General features: G+C 39.2%; 1 protein-coding gene across 11 annotated transcripts in view; it reads left to right on the top strand.

Moving 5' to 3' along the window:
* Positions 1-20,584, top strand: part of PARD3 (par-3 family cell polarity regulator) — a 443,962-nt gene that overhangs the window by 140,020 nt on the left and 283,358 nt on the right. For all 11 annotated transcript variants that reach the window (XM_084221270.1, XM_084221269.1, XM_084221268.1 and 8 more), the window contains exon 3: positions 9,542-9,722. In XM_084221270.1, the coding sequence (XP_084077396.1) occupies positions 9,542-9,722 (181 nt within the window). The remainder of the gene's footprint in view (positions 1-9,541; positions 9,723-20,584) is intronic.

Below are 20,584 nucleotides of genomic sequence, written 5' to 3'. Positions count from 1 at the left end.
TGCTGATGAATGTGTTCACAGGAAGGCTGGCATCAGTAGCTGAGTGCAAGAGCTTGTGCAGTGTTCCTTAGCATGGTTCCAGTTAATAGCAGAAATGCAGCATTCAGAAGTGTGATTTAAAGTAACAAACTGTGCCTTCTAGACCTGTTCCTGGCCAGGTGAGCCTGCCCTGCTGAACAGAAACTCATCTCCTTCTGCCTATTCTATCAGCCTCATGAAATGGGGGGTGTTTCTGCATTTCTGGGTTGTCTGTCTGTAAGAGCTGACCAGTGTGGATGTCTTTGGAAGTTAGCTGCTCATGGAGGCCAAGATCCAGCCCTGCTGTTGGGCTTGCTGTGTCCATGCAGGAGGTTTAGCCAGTTGAGCATGTCAGAAGGGCATTGCAGGATAATCTGTGTGTGCTCTGTCTGTCCTTGTGTCTGTCTGTCAGTGTGTATGTGTGGGCTGGTGGTTCAGCTCTCAGACAGTGCATTGTATGTAGAAGTGGTGTCTGGCGCAGTCAGGGGTGAGGTCATGGAGAACCAAATCCAGCCAAGCAAGAAGGCAGCTCAGTGTCAGCTGCTGCTAATAGTCCTTGTAATAATTCTAACTCTTCAGTTATTGTCTTATTTCTTTGTCTAAGCCTCAGCCTGATTTACACTGTGGAGGTCAGGTCAAGAGCAATTCAGACAGAATATACACAAATGACTTTTCCAGGGTGCCAAAATCACACTTTCTTTTAGACTGTTGCTCAGCAGGAAGGGGAAGAAGAGAAAAAATGTTTTAAATATGCATAATATGAAATTAGTATTTTAAATATTTTAACATTTTAAATATATTTGAAATATTTTTAATAGCATGGGAACTTACAGGATAGTACCTAAAACTGCATTTAATTCCTACTGGGAGAGGATTAGATTGCAATTTAATATTGATTCTAGAATTTCTCAGATCCGAGTGCCATGGGAAATGAATAATCTAAAGCGATGTTTTAATAAAGAGCTTGTATATTTACTTCAGAATCATTTCTTAGATGTAAAGAATCATGAAAGCAGAAGATTTTAAAACTACCTGTAAAATCAAAGTGTCCTTCAAATCAATAGATGGGTTTTGATTTTGCAGATATGGCTTAACTTGGTGTGTTATGTTAAGCTTTGAAGGTGAGGGGTGCTTACTTAGTCAGCAGATTTGGGAATGACTTTGACTGAGATCTATGTTGTATTTTGCGGCACTGGTTATTTTATCTCCTGGGGTTTTGAGGGGGTATATTATGTTCAGCATGGTAAATGCAGAATCCTGCATGTGGGCTGGAATAACCCCTCTCAGCAGTGTGGGATGGGAGACTGCTTGCTGTAGGGACAGACCTGGTGGAGAACCTGATCAATGTGCCTCAGCAGTGCCCTTGCGGTAAAGATGACCAGCTCCACCCTGGGCTGTATGAGCAAGTCTGTAGCCAGCAGGTTTGGGAAGGTGATTAGGCTGGGCCTGAGCTGGCAATGTGCACTCACAGCCCAGAAAGCCAGCTGTATCTGGGGCTGCATCCAAAGCCTTTGGGCAGCGGGGGAGGAATGGGATTCTGCCCCTCTGCGGTATTCTGGTGAAAGCTGTCTGCAGTGCTGCATCCAGCTCTGGGGGCAATGACCTCTTGGAGTGCCACCACCAGGATGATTAGAGGGATGATGGAACACCTCTCCTGTGAGCAAAGGCTGAGAGAATTGGGGTTGTTCAGCCTGGAGAAGAGAAGGCTTCAGGGTGACCTAATTGCAGCCTTCCAGTACCTGAAGGAAACCCACAAGAAAGGGGAGAAGAATTTTTGCAAGGACATGCAGTTACAGGGCCGGGGGAATGGACTCAAACTAAGAGTAGGTTTAGATTACATATTCAGAAAAAATTGCCTTACTTTGAGAGTGGTCAGGCACTGGAGGAGGGTGTCCAGAAAGTTGTGAATGCCCCATCCCTGGGAGTGTTCAAGGCCGGGTTGGATGGAGCTCTAGTGAAGGATGCCCCTGGCCATGGCAGGGGGGTTGGAGCTGGATTATCTCTAAAGCCCCTTTTAACCCAAATCATCCTGTGATTGTGTGATTATTTCTCTCTGCTTCTGGAATATTTTGGGCTTCTGAATACAAGGAAGACGTTGCAGTGATGGCCCAGCCAGGGGCTGTCAGGATGAATTAGCGGGCTGGAAGCTGTAACAAGGCAAAGAGACTTTAAGAGGTGCTCTGTGACGATGTGGCTCCCTAAGGCACAACAGCCTTGATGTAACTGCTCTCTGTCAGGGATGGTGAAGGTGGAACTGGACTTTTCCCTGAGGCGTAACAGGAGTAGTGTGAGGGGTAAGAGACACCTTGTAACAAGGAAAGTTTAAGCTCTATATGGGGAAAAGGACCAAGAGGGCCAGATGCTGGGAGAGAGCCTAGAGAGGTTGTGGACTGTCCATACTTCAGGTTATTAAAAAATCCAACTGGATGTGGCTCTGAGCAGCCTCCTCTCACTGACCCTCGTTTGAACAAGGGCTTGGACTGTTTGATCTCGAGAGGTCTTTTCCAGTTCAGGTTTTTCTGATTCTGTATGAGCTTACACTTTGGTCTAATTCACTGAAAATGGAATACAAAATATTAATATAGTGGTGGAATGTGACCCTTTAAATGTCCTTATTTTTCCAAAAGCTATAATGCAGTAAAGTTATTGTGAAAAGTTCTTCGTTTGCCTCCCTTCCATCTACTTTACTTTGAAAACTTTTATGAAAAGCTATTTCTGGTTTCATGGCTGAAGTGATTAATTAGGACAGGTAATGATTTTCTTGAAATTATAGAGGTTTGTTGTTTGTGGTACAGCTTATCTTAAATTGAAACAGTGCTTTCCCTTTTTCTCCTTTTAGAATGCTGGGTGATGTCTAAGTCTGTAGAGGGGACTCTCAGGTTGCACATCACATCCAGCACAGAATGACTCTTAGATGCTGCTATTTTACTAATTGATTTTTTTTTTTAATATATCTGTGGGCAGTAGGGTATTATTGTGGAAGTATCTATTCTGTATTTTCTCTTATGAGCTCATTGAAACAGTAGTTATATTTAAATGGGTTTTCAATGAGCCATGTAGAAAAGTGAAGCTCAAGGAATAATAAGAATTTGGGTCTGCCATGGGGCTATTAAAGTCAGTTCAGTCATCAGAAAACCTACGAATTGATTTTGTATTTAGTTTCTTTCATTTCTAAATAATAATTGGCTACTCCCTTGCTAGAGATTTTCCTGAATTTGTTTTTTTTTTTTTTTTTCCTTACACTCATCTGTTCATTCACAAGCAACTTGTGTTTTGGGATGTTACAGAGTCTGAGGTGCCATTAGCTGAAATTTGATTTACTGCTGGGCCTTATTAAGCAACTACTCCTTAGTTCTGCGTTGTAACATGGACTGAGTAATACATAGGCTGCTTTGGGTAGAAGTGGTTTTTGTCAGCCCTCAGGAGCTGCTGGAGAACTGTGCTTGTATTCTCTTGCAATCTCCCTCAGCTCTGCTGGTTGCATAGGATGGGTGTAGTCAGTTCTCTTGGTGTCTTGCTAGTTCACTGTAGAGTCTTGCTTGAGACTGGAAATGCTTTTTCCTGAGGAAAGGATGCCAGTGATGTGCATGTTTAAATTTTTTGCCAGCCTTCTTCATGTCTGCTTCCCAGGCACTTGCTGCACATGTCTGAAAGCTTATGGCCATGCTGTGAGAGGGGTTAAATCTCCCTTTTCAGCAGCCCGTGGCTGTCACAGTGAGTGCAGACAGAGACCTACACAGGACTGGGCTGGGCTTAACCCTCTGACTTTGGAGGTTAAAGGAAATGCTTGAAGTAGCTACTTAAGGGGAAGATATTTTTACAAACCTAATTTAGATTTTAGAGTCTTATTGAACCATCAAAATGTATTTTCAAGGACCACAAGTCCCCTGAGAAAAGCTTCAGTTATTAAGCATAAACTGAGAGCTAGAATCTTTGACCGCATTGGTGCCCCACCAGAGGTGTGTGGTTGAGCTGCTCCATCACTTGGAGCTGTCTCAAAGGGTCTGTGCTCTTAGTTCTCCTGGAGCCAGAAAAATGATATCTCATGTGAAAGGCAGTTTTGTTCATGGGTTGCCATCCTGCAGGAGAAGCTGTGCAGCATAAATGCCAGAAGACCATAGCAGCTGTGAAAGGGAACACCGCATCTGGAAGTTGTATAGAGCAGGAGGGCAAGTGCAGGGTTCAGCCAGGGGAATCCACACACTTGGGGTTGCTCAGCAGAGTAACTACTGAACAATTGGCCAATGAACAGCCAGAACGAATTGGGAATGCTCTTGCAGAGATGCATCTCCAAAGTGAGTCCTGGTGAGAAGAAACCAGGTATTTAAAATGGCTCCTAATAATCTAGAAAGATGAGTGATTTCAGTTTCACTCAGTGTTAAAAAGAGTGGATAAGAAGTGTGGAGTCTCTGTGAAACCCAGAGGGTATGAAAACCAGATGATCAGTTGCTGTGTTTCTAGCAGGAGAATAGAGATGTAATACTCACTGATACAAAAATAAATCTGAAATCATTGCTGGTGCCTACATATGAGCCAGTATCAGGTTCATCAATATATCACTGAAGAATTAGCAAATTTTGGACAGGTACCTAGGAATATGCAAAATTCAAGGGATTTTTTTTTTTTTTTACAATCTTGTCATAGTGGTGGAAGAATACAGCAGAAGTTTCTAGCTTTATGAATTTCTTTGGAGTGGAGGATTTCTGCTTTTGTGGTTTGGTGCTGAAGAGAGATGACCTGATCAGACCATTTGGTAATGATGAATTGGTTTATATGATAGTAATACTTAATGAAAATGTAAACAGTCATTGCTGGTGGAAATAGTTTTTTAATCCAGTTAATTAACATTCAAGTGTTTAATCTAGTCTATTAATTAAGACTGCATATGTGTTTACTAATTTTTAATTACTTTAGAATAGACGGAAATTGTAATAATTAATGTTGGAATGCAGGCTGCTACTGCTGTGTCAATATTAAAATAAATCAATCTTCTTGCCTTTTATTTATTTAAGTAAATATAACCTGGTTAGCATCATGTGTTGAGTCCCAGACAGAGCAATAGAGAAGCTCATCGTGTCTTTTAGGAAGAACAAGATGTTGGATTGTAATTAATTCAGTAAAACCTGGTGTTATAGAGGACTGAATGCAGTAATAGGCTGGAACACCTTCCTCCTACCCCAGATCCAAAGATGCCTCAGTAAAACTTTGTTTTGATATCTCAGGCTGTGAAATAATTTCTTTATAAGGCATTTGCTTGACAAAGCTAACATATTTAGCAAAAAAAAAAAAAAAAAAAAAATTGTTACTCTCCCTTCATTGTCTGTCTGCTATGGAAAGACTCTTTTATCAGTCAAAAGAGAAGAACATCAAGTCACTGGTTTTAAACTGTACTTCTGTATTTCTTTTGTCTTCAGAGGGTAAGGATGGCAATAAAAAAAATTCTTACACCTCTTGGAATATACTAATGATCATAGGTGTGCTTTTTACTGATGGGCTAAGTGTTGAGTTTTACCGTAGTTTTTTATTTCTAAAAAGAGAACCTGTTGGTCAAACACTGAATGCTGTTGCTTTTTTAAATAATTGTATTTTTTGTTGATCATTTACACAAAATTGGTTGTATTTCTTGCTGTGGAGTTTAAAAAGTATTTTAGTTGATGCAGTTGACCATTTGAAGAGTTACTCTAATTCCATTACTACAATAGGATTAAAATTCCATAAGTTATGATCCAAACAAACCTGCTGGTTTTATATCTGAAAACCTGCTGGTTTTATATCTGAATGTGTTAATGAATATTTGAAACTTTTTCTTTCTTGAAAACGTTGTATACGCATACATTGGGCACCAAAATCTTATATTGTTCAAACTGGTGACACTCCTATGCCATTGTACCATGATAAATAGTGATATTAAAGCCTCTCACATTTCTGTTACTTTTTCCATATTATTATAAGAAATGTAAGCATGTCAATCTATATCAAACCTATCATTTATTATGTCTGTTTCAAGATGATAAGGTGGTTTGTTTTTACTTGATTTTATTTCCTATTTGCAGATTTTTAGTTCAGTGATTGAGAAATGCAGAGAGTCTTGTTGCCTCAGGTGATTAAAACTCCTGTAACCTATTAACCATATTATCATGTCTTTGATGCATTCAAGTTGAGGTCCCATGGAATATGGGATGGATAAAATATATTAAAATTATTTATTAGCTGTTGATATGATATTTGGTCTTTGGTGTGGGTTTGTCTTTCACAAAGAAAAAGAAAATTAAACTAAATGGCTGCAGTACTCACTGAATTTCGGTGGAGGTTCTTTCAAAGAGCTGATAGTGGTCTAATATTGATCAGCTAAGCTATTTTCTTTATTAATGCATTACTATGGTTTGTTCAGTCCTGCTGTTCATTTCTGCATAAGAGTGGATGTTATGATGAGTTTCTCAGGTCACTGCAGGTGATGAGATCTAAAACTGAAGGACAAAGAACAGGTGGAACAGCTCATTTCAGGTATTGGAAATAATAGAGTGATTCTCAAAAGATCAGGATAACTTTATTTATTATTAAAGAAGAAAAAGATCCACATGGAAGCAGTGCCCTGACAGTAAAGATGATGTTTACAGAAAAAAAAAAATCCTCATTTTCTGCTCTTGTTGTAAATCTGATGTCTAAAGTCCAGCAAAATACCATAGGTTTACTGTTGACTTTAATGCTGATTACAGCTGGTCTAGTAATGGTGTGCTCCATTCTTTGCTAAATTAAAAACATCTCTGTGGCCTTTAAACATGACTCATCAAGAGACCTTTCCCTGGCACAGAGCAGTGTTTGTGGCTGTGGATTCCTGCAGCAAAGGATTCTTCATAGCTCCAGTGACCTACTCCTGTGGTTCCTTCCATGTTGCGTAAGGTGTCTCTGGAAGTTTTTTGTTTTGTTTCTTGTTCTTGCAAGGACAGTAGTAAAGATGTGATCTCTGAGCCTCCAGCAGTACAGTTCCTCTCCTTGAATAATGTCTTTTGATTTAAATAAAGGGTGTTTGAAGGGTCATGTAAAATAAAGGGTCTCTGAAGAAATCAGAGATAAATGCTTGATATCATAATACAGTGCAAGATGTTTTGGCTGTCCTTGTTTCCCATGAACTCATAATCTTGCAGAATGGCATACCAGGGTCTGGAAATCAAGATTCAAGAGTGTTTATTTGCATTAAATCTTCCAGTCCCAAAGACTTTCTGGCTTATTATGAGGACTGAGCTATTGTGGTCCAGATGGCTACTGTACCATTGTAGTGCTGTTCACAATGAACTTCCTAACTTGTGTTCCTAATGCTAATTAGATTTGGATAAGGCTAACATGGCTTGTGTTTCTTCACACTAAAAAAATGTTACAACTTGGTATGCCTTTTAATGGAACTGAAGCCTTTTGAAGGTTTGATGCTGTCAAAACTGTGAATACCTGAAAAAACCCGATAAGATCAAAAGCTAAGCTTGAAATAAGAAACATTCATTTTTAGATGTTCTGAAGTTATAGGTTGTACACTGCCTAGAATAGGCAAAAAGCTGGAGGCAACTTAGAGTAGGAGATAATATATATAGAGATTTATATGCACATACCTTTTTGCATATATATAATATCTATAAAATACTTGCAGCTGCATGCATCAAATAATATATTTCAATCAGCTTCAGAGGAACAGAATGTAATTGGGGGATTTATCTTGATACATGACATGCGAAGGACAAAAAGATTTGATGTTTCATGATTTCTAAATGCTTTGTTTGTCTTTTGTTGAAATATCTTACAGACCTTCACTTGTGGATTAATTTATTTTCAGTTGCTGGAGATTGGTAATTAGCTTGCTATAAAACAGTAAGAGAGTTATGAGTAAAGTTTTAGAAGCATATTTTTGTAAGCATTGATATTTCACATTGTGTTAGAAAATTAAATTTCCAATACTCTTGAGCTACTGACATTTTGGTGTTGTCACGTCTCTTTTGTTTGTAGATTTCTCAAGCATAAAATAATGACTTTTATGGTAAAAACATGTTCCAGCTGTCTGCAGCTGCAGTCTGGTTTTCCTTCTGCTACCTGCCTTTCAACTAGCACTGGAGAGAGCATGGATCCTTTATCCATTACCAATTTCTTCTTTCTGTTTTTACATGCCTGAGCCTAAATTTTGCATTAGATATGGAATTATTGGCAGAAGTTTGCCACTCTCTGTAGTTTCAAATTCACTGGTGAAAAAGAGTCAATGCCTGAGAGTACTTTCAAAAGCTGAACTCCCAAATGGTTTCCACTTGGGCTTAGAGTTGTTTTAAAATTTTTTATTGATGCTTATGTAAGTTAAATTTCAGTAAAGGGACTATTATTAAAATCTTTTGGCTAAGATGATGTTGAAGTTGCTTAAAAAAAAAAAGAAAATGACCTCTGATGCCTTTCAGTTACGTAAAGTTTTAGCTGTTTTGCTAACAGAATAAACAATTTGCAGAGACCAGCATAGGTTTAAGTTGATTTGCTCCATTTACCCTACCAATTTGGACAGAAGAATGTAATGCTTTCTTGGAAATGTCTTTCAAATATTATATTATAGATTAATTTGCAGGCTGCAGAATGCTGCTATCCATAACACTTTTTTCTCTGTCTTGAAAACTAAGTTCTAAAATGAAATGTGTATAAGAGCTGGCGTTATCTCTTTCAGTGTGTTATGAAAGATAAATTGGGATAAATTATTTGTTTCAAATAAGTGCACAAAATCATTTGCAGTGGAAAAAATATCTCAGGTTTATCAAAAATCACTATGATGTTTTCCTATTTTTCTTGCAGTGGTGAACACAGATTTAGTAAATATTTATTAAATTTATGACTTGGCCAAGTTCTAAATGGGACTTGAGATTTCAGACTTGTCTTGGAGTAGTTGATGGCTAACAGATACAGAGTATTTCCCTGAATTTGACTAAAGAAATTTTGGAAGAGGAGCCCACAACTTAAGTCATAATAATAGATGGCAGATTAATAAATGATGACTGGTTGTGATTATAACACTTCCTTGGCTTTGCATTTTGTCTGCAGTTTTCAGTGTGCATAAACATGACTTCTTCATGAATGTTTCTATTCTGTACAACTCTGGTTTTGCTCATGATTTGACTCTGTAGTAATGATGTGTATAGAGGTATGTAAACATGGATACTGAATTCCAGTGCCCAGGCATCAATCCACACTCCGTTTTCTGCATTTCTGGGTGAGATGAAGTAGTTTGCTTGGGAAGGTGCAACTCTTACTTTCCTGCCTTGGTGCCATTCTTTCTGTGGCACACAGTGATGAGTTTTGTGTTGCATCAGAGTTGTTGACCCTTTGTAGGATCCAATTAATGGCTGCCTTTCTTGGGCTGATGATGTTGTGATCTAGGCATTGATCGGAGTCTCTGCTGACAGATGCTTCTTGCTCTTTGGTGGGGAGAAATGTTGAAATCGTGATCTGCAATGTCACTTTGGTGTTGAGGTCTTTTTTTAACAGTAGATTAAATTGTCATTTGCAGCTCGTGGCTGTGTTTGATGAGCAAGATCCACACCATGGGGGTGATGGCACCAGCGCCAGCTCGACAGGCACGCAGAGCCCGGAGATTTTTGGCAGTGAGCTTGGCTCCAACGCGGCATCGGCCTTTCAGCCTTACCAAGCAACCAGTGAAATTGAGGTCACGCCGTCAGTCCTTCGTGCAAGTGAGTAAATGCTCTCGGTATCTCAATGTGTTTTGTCTAAATTTACAAAGATGCCAAGTGCTGTTACCCATCCATGCTGCTGGGAAAAATGATTCATTATCTGTCCTTATCGAAAGCTGATCAGAACTGAGAAACTGCGTAAATACTTCTCGCATGCAAGTAAACAAACCTGTTCTGTTTTAATAAATTATTTATAAATTGCTTTTAGGAGCCATAAGCTCCTTCTATGCTGCCAGTTTAAAATGGTCCTCGCACTGAAAATCACAGCAATATCTCCAAATGTAGTTGCTGCACGATGTAATTTTCGGTTTGCCAGTTTTGTTTTAATGAACAAAATGGTAAAAGGAAACCAAAGATAGGAGCACTTTCTACTTAACCTGTCAATGTTGCTAGGTTATGCTGTCACCTTTCCATAAAACCACCTGCTAAAATATGTGTTTACTGTGTTGCAAAAAGACACTTCAAAAAGCAGAAACTGCATCCAGTTCTACAGAATAAAAACATCCCTTTATTTTGCTTATTTCAATGTGATGAACATTTGTTGGAAAACCACATAGCAGGAATTACCTTTTGCATTTCTTGCTCAGGAAGGTTCTTTGAAGATTTGAACTTATTAAGAAGAAAAATTATGGAATGTAATTTAACTTGTAATTTTAATTGTTGTTAAAAGTAGCATGCAAACAAGACAATGTGGATAAGGCATTGTGTCCTTTTATGTGCAATGTCTATAATTTGAATTTTTGAAATAGGGACTCCACTCCAGAAGATTCTTAGCAGAAGTTAGTATTATCAGTCCTTTGATATTTTACAGATACATTGTTTAAAACAAGTATGTGTAATTTCCAAGAGACTGATTTTGTGTAGGTGTTTTATTAATGGATAAAATCTGTGTTTGAGCTGTCAGGTAAAATACAAATGGAAAAGTTACCAATCTGTTAAGTTTGAGGGGTTTTGTACCAGAATGTTTTCTGTACAATTGAGGGAATAGCATTTAACAATTAGCTTACATAGAGCTCAATGTGTGTCTTTTTAAGCTATAACTATGCTTCATTGCAACACAGAATTAAATTAGGGAAGGGTTAATGGCAGAATAAAGAAGTATCCAGGAATTTCAGGACCCTTCCATTTTGCTGTCACTAGAGTATGTCACTGCTAAATGCACATTTCATTTCCATGCATAAGCCAAAAAACTGTCCTCCTTGGTTCTCAACTTAGCAGGGGTTAGAGCAGGCAAATGCATACACATTTTCTCCTTAGTGTGATTATCTGGTATATTATACAATACATGAATTTTAGTGCATCAAAATCATATAGTACAGATAAAACTCAGTGATATTTTGGACAGCTCACTTATCTTTGGTGTCATTCTGGAAAATATATGGAGCACTTGGCTAGTTCACTGATTGCTAAGATGACCAAAAAGGGATTTGAGACCCTTCAATACAAAGATCTTTAGAAATACAGAAGACTTCTAAAACTGTTGGTAAGAATTATAGCTCTTTGACACTTTTTGTAGAAGCATGCACAAATAAAGTGTGTGAAACTGTTTGTAGTAAATATGTTATCAGAAATGTTCTCCTATCTATCTAATTCGTTTTTAAAAATGTTGACAGGTATGTTTTGGTTTTAAATGTTCCAAACCAAAGGCTTGGAATCCCAGTGCAGTAATACTATCCCATATTAAACATACCTATTTCAGGAATTTCATTTAAATATACATTGAAAATGGAAATACTATCCTTATTGTTGTTCCTTTATAACTTGTGAAGTGAAGCATAGCATACAAATGGTATTCTCAGTATTTCAAATAATTATCTTCTTACTGTGTAAGTTCTATTCAGCAAATAAAACCCATCCAGTTTTGCGGTAGATGCAGATCCTGATTATTACATGTTGACAAGGTCATATATCTATTAATTGGATTGGAGATGGGATACAAAATTGCTGTAATTATTGTAATTTTCCAGCTAATTGCAGGGTTGGCGGTGAATATTTTACTTCTAACAAATGAAAAACAGTATTCCGTCTGAAATTGGTTTATAGCATTTGAGACGTTTTGTTTTACATCGCCGGTGCTTTTTGCTGGTGCGTGGGCTCTGCTCCGCGGCCGTTCCCGCACGGTTCTGTGCCCTGTGCTGCTGCTCACCTGCACCCTCTGCTCCCAGGCAGCAGCTCCCTGCATTAGGCTGGGGCTCAAAGCCTGCTGAGATTCTCCTCTCTTTGTTCTGGTTGCCATGCTACCCCTTCTGTTTGTTTATAGATCACACCATCGCTCCTCTCCCAGCAAGGGAAAGGTTAGCTAGATCAGGTCCAGCTGGAAAAGTAATATTCATCTGGAGTCCCTCTTCTCCCATGCACCAACACAGCCCGTACTTTGCATGTTGGGGAGGGGGTGTGTGTGTCAAATTCCATCTTCCCATATAAACATGGAAACAAAAATGAGGCTGGCCCGTACCCCCTGTGTTGTTTTGCACTGTAAAAACATAATTCATTGATACAAGCAGTTGATTTATGTTTCTTATCTAGCTCTTTCTTTTTTACTGCCTTTCTGTTACCCAAGTTAAACTTCTTATTGTATTTCATCACTTCAGCTGCATCTTTTTTCTAAGCATACAGTACACAAGGCGTTTTTTGTGTTGTGCCTGAGTGTTTTCTGGGAAGAGGTTGGAAGCTCACTGCAGAAGATTGTTAAAGCAGACTGATGTTTATTCCCTGCTGAAATATAAACTGGAGGCGCAGGTGAAAATTGCCAAACCTAATGAGCAATTTGGCAGATAAGACAGGATGTCAGGCAGTGACAGTTCAGCAGCGGGTGCACTGCCTGTGAACCAAGTTGTTTGTTTCACAGTACTGCATTTAAATATTGTAAATAAAATCCCTTTCAGCTTCATGAGATACCGTGAAAAGGGTCATCTCTTTGTCTTGTTTTCCTTTAAAATTATTTAGCTTGTTCAAGAACTAAGACCACCCTTGATTATTTGTCTTGGTGTGATTATGTGTAACAAGTCTCTGAATATTTCAACAGTTACAGTGAAAAAACAGTTTTCATGCATAATATTATTTGGAAGATGTTATAAGAGAGGAAGAGAGGTTTGGAGAGCTGGTGTTTTTCCTTTAGGGGGAATAAGGGGGCTTGGAGAGCCTCTTTTTTTTTCAGCTGTTAATGGAAGGGTATGGAGAAAACAGAGCCAGATTCTTCTCACATAGACACATTATTGCTGGAGACAAGCACAAGTTTTGCCAATGAAAATGCCAGTTAGAAATAAGGAAAACCATTCACCCCTGGAGAGCCAAACAAACTTCTCAGAGAAATTGTGGCGTGTCATGTGCTTGGAGATGGACAGAACTTGACTGAACATGGCCCTGAACAGTCTGGTCCACCTGATCCTTTATTTGTGTGGACTGATTAAACCAAATAGCCCCCAGAGATCTCACCCAACCTTTGTAACTCCGTGATTAAAAATATAATTAATAAAAGTAAACTATTTGCTTCTCAAAGAGATTGCTTGTAAAAGTGAATGCTGTCCACAGTGACATATTTAGCAGACAGGTGTACAAGCATATTGTGCACGTACAGCTTCCCACCTGGGTTTGTATGGTACTGCTTTGTGCCAGTGTGACACAAAGCAGCTGCCTGTGCATTTCCAAAGACTGCTGCATTTGTTTTCAGGATGCCTTGTAGGTGCTTCAGTTCCTTAAAAAGGAGATATGGGATAATGGTAAGGTTCTCCTAGAGGCTTGGAGGGTCAGTATCTCCCAGAACACTGGCCAGAGAGCCTAAGAAATTGCTAAGAGCTAGCTGGAATTGGTGCACTCCAGTGAATTATATGCTCTGGTGGTCTGTATCATATATTTTAGCAGGACTCTCAGCATCAATTTTGTGTTCTGGTCACAGAACTAGACCATGAAAAAAAAGTCTAGATGAGAATATTTTGAAGTGAGTGCACAGCTGGCTTTGAAGATGTGCTAGAAATGCAGAGAAGCAAAGAGATTGCTGCAGCTTCACATCATTGTTTACTCAGCAGCGTGGCTGTTGCTTTAAGGTTCCCTGTGTGCAAGTGTGCTCTTACCCTGCAATCAGCACAAGTTTATTCTTCACAGGTAAGAGCATGCATGCAGACTTTGACTGGGAATTCATTGCTTTAATAAAGTTCCTGACCTTGCTTGCCTTTGAATTTGTCTCTTTCTCTGCTCTCTGAGTAGTTTTCAGTTGTTCACTGATAAATTAGTAGGACATATCAAGTACAGTCGCTGAGGGCTCTCTTAGTTTAAGGACTGTTTACTATTTTAATAAATCTGAACTGGTATATAAAGTATTGCATAAAAAGCTAAGATGGAGCTTCAGGCACAATGTTTCAGTTCAGCATTGACTTTTGATGCATTTATTAACTGTTTTGAAATCAATGAGATGGATATAGCCAATGCATCTAAGAAGGAAAAGATAATTTGCAAGGCAGTACTAATGAACAGCCAAGTCCACAATCCTATTAGAAGGATCCTGGCAATATGGTGCACTATTAGACTGCAGTCAGGATTTATGCTCTTCCCTCAAAAGACCAAAAGCAAATGCTGCTGTGGGCTCACTCTTGTGAGCAGGAAGACTTCAGCTGGAGCGACCGGTTGTGGTGCCAGCCGTGGCGAAATTGTTAACAAGTTGGAGAGAGTCAAAAGAGAGCAACAAGAGTAAGTTGCTTTGGAGACTATGATGAATTGGTAGGAATGGTTTATATAGTTAAGGAAAGACAAAAGCTGGTAGGATCCAAAACTTCTCATTCTTCATATCTGATAAGAGAAGGAGAGTTGGCATTTCCTGGGCAAAAGCCATTTTTTGTTACCCATAGAGATAAAAAACATGTTTACGCCTCATTTAGCAAGGCAGTGTTTATGGGAATGGTTCAGAGGCAGGTTCTGCATGCTTCTGGGCACTGTCCTCACTGTGCTCTGAGGCTGAAGGGCTGCTGGGGACAATCTGTCTTGTTCCTGCCTAAGCCATTGGGTTGTTTGTTGACCCCAGGTGAGCCATTTCTTGTGTCTGTTGTAACAATGTGTATGTCTTTGCATCTCAGATTTGTGTTCAAAAAATCCAGTGCTAAGCAAACTATTTAAATATGGGAGTGGATAAATGTGTGAATTTCAAGTACTTTAAAATTGCTTTAAATATGTCACTTCACTGATTTAAGTGTTTATCTAGAGTCCCAAAATGTACATTCTGAAAATTATTATGTAAATATTTATAAGGTAGGGGCTTTGGTTTAATGATTTGGAGCGCTCCATGTTAGCATGTTGGCCAAGAACTGCAGAGGTGTGTTCATATTTGTTCTGGTCTCAAAAGTGATGATCGTTTCACCACTCTTTCCTACGTATGGCCACTAGAAACTTCTTCATTCTTGTTTATGTCTCCTTGACTCCTGATTAAACTGAGTCATCTTTATGTATGGAAATAAAGGTATTTTCAAATGTTGAAGAACTAAGGAATTGAGAGATTAGAAATGGAGCAAGAGAAAGATGAGTTCATCAAAACCCAGATGTTAGGAGCTTTATCAGATTGAGTTATCTCTAGGATTAAATAGCTGAATACAGAATATAGAGAAAAACGTTTATTATGAAAGATTAGGGCTTTACAGACAGTGCTTGCTGAAGTCAGGGGGAGGTTTTCTACTCTCTGTGTCGAGTTTTGGATCAGCTCAGCTTTCCATGGTCTATCTCCTTGGTCACCTTCATTGATGTTCAGATGCCTGTCGTTCCAGTGAAGTTCCAGGAATGAAATACAAAGGATTTCCAAACCATCATTTGCACTGTTACTGCCTTGTCAGGTTCTCCTAGGTTTCTTTTACTGTCTGGATAGTACAAAAAGAACTTTGAACTGAGGCTTCCACTTGAGTTGTTAGCATCTGAATAAGGAAGGTTTCTCATACATTGGAGTTTGGGAAGATTTAGCAGAGTCTGTTTCCTCACCTTCTGGTGCTCTTGCTGTTCAGGAATTCTTATCACATTTTATCCCTAAAGCTCTATGAGGGATATGATTGTTTAAAAGCCAGAGTTATTGAATCAAAAAAATCAGTACCAGGTGCTGCTTTCTTCCATGAGGCTAAATTTGATCTTTGTACAGCACAGTTCTGACTTGAGTGATCTCCAGTTGGTGTTTTCTCCAAGCATAGTGCTCTGCTGTTAATTTGGGATTGATGAGCAGTTTAAAAACCATGTGTTTTTGATGAGATTGTGACACGTTTGTAAAAACAAGTGGATTTTAAACTGCTTAAGTTTCTAAATTAACCTTTAATATCTTCAATCTTCTTGGTATATCAGCAAGCAAAATGCTGTTGCTCCTAGTAGGATTAAAAAAATCCCTGAAACCAATAAAGTAAAAAAAATTTAGGACTTACTGATTCTCTGGAGGAAACCTGAGTAATTGTGGTGCATTCCAAGATGTTTTTCTGTATGGTTAGGACTTCTATCTGCAAGTACTAATAACAAGAAGTAATAAAAATACAGTATTGTATCTGATACTTGGTTAGAGGTATCAGGTAGCTAGAGAATCTAGTACAAGAGGGATAATAAGGAAGGGTTATGAAGATGTAAATATTGAATTTGAACAGTTTCAGAAGTCAGGTTTGGATATTAATCTAAATTTGACATCTTAAATGGATTTAATGATCACTTGAACAGCAAGCTATTATGGAAATCAGAGCTGTGTTCTCAGAGTATTTCAACACTTGTGTGGTGGTTGTTGGGTTTTATTTTCCCTTTCTTTAAATGAAAGGCAAGATTTTCCTTAACGGAACTCTGTTTTTATGTATGCAAAAATGATACCATTTTATCCAATCAAATGTTGCAGTGTGTCACGGATTTAATACCATTGAGATAAAACTATATGTTTATTTAAAGAGTTTTTCATCACACATATCAATAGGTATTATATCAGTAAGTGTAATAACTCTTAAAATAGATACTTGTTTGATTGCTACTCTGTTTCTTGTAATTTCATTATAAGCAAATGAGGAGAACAGTGAAGGCAAAGGAGCATGAATCTGAAATGAGTAGGGAATGCTTTCCCACAATGCAGACAACCATCCTGTGAAATCTTTTACTCTATGAAGGCATATGTACATATTACATTTTTTTACCCAACAGTTTCTAAAAAACTTATGCAGTATTTATAGATACTTGTTCTGAAATGTGATAAAACAGTATGCTTCAAGGCATCCTTAAGATCCACAGCCACTAGTCTGCAACAGTAGCTGGCATCCCAGTCATGTTTTGCTTTGCTTTGAGGCAACAGGAATGCGCCTTTGAAGGGTATGGGGGGGGTGGGCAACTGACAATAATTGCTGACCAAAAATCTTTCAACAGGAGGGAGGATAAAAAGTTTATCAAATGTACTTAATTAGTCACTTGGTCCTTAGCAGGCTGATCTTGTGGGATTGGTGATTTAGGGCTAATGAAGAGAGGTGTGTGGCTCTGTGCCACACTGCCTGCGGTGCTACCCTGTGTTCAATGCATCAGCTAGTGCACGTCCCCCTCCCCAGAAAAACATATTTGTATTTCCCAGTGTAGTAAGATATTACATTTAAAGTATTTCCTTTATTATGCTAAACTTTTGTTTTACTTCAGTGTTGCTTGCTTTTGTTCATAATTCACAAGGGATCTTCTTGCTCCCTTCCTTATTATATTTAGAGCATATTGACACACTCTTTTGGATGGGGATGTGTTTTGGAGATAGTCCATCTCTTTGGGTGATTACTGGGAAAAAGTTGCTTTAAATTCTGTCTTTTGACATGCTCCTTTGAGGAGGATGAGAGAGAGACAGATGGCTACTAGTTTAATAGGGTTGTTTTTTATTTACTCTCATGCCCTGAAAAGGACTGAAACATGATATTGAAATAAAGGAGTGGGTGAGAAATGACTTTCCATTAATTTATTGCTTTATTTCATACTTGAAACAAAGATAAAATTTGTTGTTTTTCCTACCCATCTCTTGCTATAAAACTTACATGAATTATGTAATTAAAGTGAGTGCCAGCTTCAGAATGTTGTGGGTTCATGTTAGGGGCAGATGAAGCATTCAGGGTGAGAATAAAGAGTATGTATTTAGAAGAACTTTTCTCTTTTTGACCTCTGGCACTGGATGCTGTGGAGGTGACTAGCTTGGCTTCAGCCCATGGAGCTGTTCTGAGCTGGGAATGAGGCACGAGCCCAGCACCTGCTCTCCTGCTGTCACAGCTTGGCCTGGCTCCCTGCAGCTCAGTGTCCCCAGTACTCTGCAGCCAGGCACCCTCAGCTCAGCTCCCCTTCTGTGACACTGCAAGGACAGACAGGATCCCCTTGTGTGACACAGTTGTCACCTTGCTTTTACTGCCTGGGCTGATGCCAGGGCTGGGCTGTTTGGGGTTGGAGTGAATGGGAACTCAGGCTGTGTTCCAGGCCTGTGTTTCTGACCTCTGTTATGGATTTAGGCAACTAACTCTAGCAATAGTTTTGGATTGACAGAAAGTAGAAATGATTGTATCTGTAGACAGGGAGTTGGGGACCATGTGGGTTTACAAACAAAAGCAAACAGTGGCACTTCAGGTTAAGTTAAAATGTTATTACTGCTTGCATGCATACAGTAAAGGGGTGATCAAAGACAGCAAGAGCAAGCTTGCATTAGCTTCCAAATATTGTGCATGTGAGTCAGAAACGAGGCTTCTCAAAGCAAACTGTGATCAGCCATTAAAACCTTATCCTGAGGCATTGGATTTGATTCAGTTCTCTGTACAGCACTGTTCATATTCACAACTTAAAGTAAAATTGGACTCTTTTGGCAATTGCTGGGCAACAGCTGATTCAAAGCAGACGTGATGGATGAGGTTGATACCAACACACTTCAGGTTCTGCATCTGAGCTAAATGCTCAAGGCAACCCAGTTTCTCATTCTTGGACACCTTTAGGGTGTGTTCATCTGACCTGTTTTACTGCTTTATTTCAGAGTGAAATGGGCCATTGGCTACACTAGGTGCACTGGCTAATCGCTCTTGTTGTAGAGAAGTGGAGTTGACCAATTCCAAAATACATGTCTGTGAGTCCTGTTCTGCCTGTGATTTAACTCACACTGTGGAAATAAATTCTTACATGGAAGATTAAAAAAAGAGTAGGAAGTTGCCTTTTTTACCTTCAAAAACTTTATTTGCAAATTTGGAAGAGAAAGGTTAAGTGTCATTTTACAAAGCAAACAGCCTCTCAGCTTTACTTACTGAGCAATTTTGCATGGCCCTAGGAAGTTCCTATCCAGCCCTGCGTATGCTTGGGAGGTATATTGGGTTGTGGACAGTGTGGCATGATTGTACAAAGTCCCATGTTCAATTTTTTTCCAGAGTAAGATTAGGTTTGAGACACTTTGATGTAATTTCATGGTTAAACCAACAGTGCCGTCTGCCTTGCATCTGACACTGGTATATGGTCACTTTGTGGTGCTGCTCCCTAACAGGTAAACCTCTGCAAAGGGGGTGACTGTGCTTTTCCTTGCCATGTGTTGTCAGATGGTGAAGCATCAGAGGTGCTGTGTGACACTGAGAGCCAACCTAAATCTGGAGGAATAAACGTGATGTGAAGCTAATGAGGTCTGAAGCATGTGAGTTGCTTCTACTGCTCTGTGCAGTTGGGTGGCTCTGTACCCCGTTCTCTTGCACACTGCAGGGTGTTACAGCCATCCTGCCTTTCCTGCTGCTCAGGGTATCCTGGCTCCCTGTAGACTTGGGAAAGTTCTCTCTGTACACACTCAGCCTCTGGAATGGGTGGCTGTGTAAAGGAGCATCCCTCAAATATAGGCTGTTGAAGTAAATGCATTTGCAAGTTTACAGACAGAATAATGATGAGCAACAACAGCTGAAACTGTTTCAAATGAAATAACATTGAAACTGTGCTAGCAGTTCTTTTTAGTAGATTATAAAAGAACAAAATTATGTTCACCAGTTTCTAACAAGTTGGAAAATGGACACATGTGCCTTGTTAACCAGCCTTATATAATACACAAATAAGTCTTTCAGTGTTTTTGGTAAGTCCTGACTTATCTCTCTGCTTTTAGGCTTTTTGGAGGTTTTCTGCCTTTGAAAGCTTTCTCGACCAAATATAAAAATGATGTTAGCTTCTATTCCAATCCATTTTGAGCTCTGATGTTTAAGACTTTCATTAGATGACAGAGAGATTGTAGGTCAAACACTGCCTGACTTTCACAATGATTTCCATCTGAAGGGTCTTACATAGTGTAGACTCTTCATGTTTTATTTAAAATTTTAGTTGGGTTCTTGACTTGTGGAAAAATAAATAAAAATGAAGGTCTTACTGCAGTGAAAAAACCATGAAACTGCTCTGTCAAATGAACTGCATGACATTTATCCATGGGAAATATCCATTAAGCGAGTGAATAAAGTTACTGCTCTAGTTTGACATAGTAGGCAATATTTCTGTGAGTATTGTACATGTAGATGATTTACCTCTACCTCTGTTTTAAGTTCACATTTAAAGTAATAAAACACAAGTGGGCAAAGTCTTCCCGTAATCCTGCTTTCCCATAGCTCTTTGTTATGTCGCTTAAAACATAACATTACAGTGTAATAAGTGTTTTCAGTTCTTCCACCCATAAAGGGTTGGGGGAAAATCTGTTTGCAGTTAGTGCTGGTACTGAGATATTATTTCTGGTTTGTGCTTCAGCAGTGGCTGGGGGAGCAGGACACGCAGCTGAAGGATTGGGGAGAGGTCACTGCCAGGGTGCTGCTCCAGGAGCTTGAGGAGGAGAAGCCATGTGTGAGCAGCAGTGGGGGGAAGGAGGACAAAACTGAACTGTTTAAAAACCTACGGCCCAAAAATCCAAGGGTGAAAAAGCTTCT

The sequence above is a fragment of the Fringilla coelebs genome (assembly GCF_963513975.1).
Source record: "Fringilla coelebs genome assembly, chromosome: 1".
Lineage (NCBI taxonomy): Eukaryota > Metazoa > Chordata > Aves > Passeriformes > Fringillidae > Fringilla > Fringilla coelebs.
This window is presented reverse-complemented; position numbering and strand designations above follow the sequence as displayed.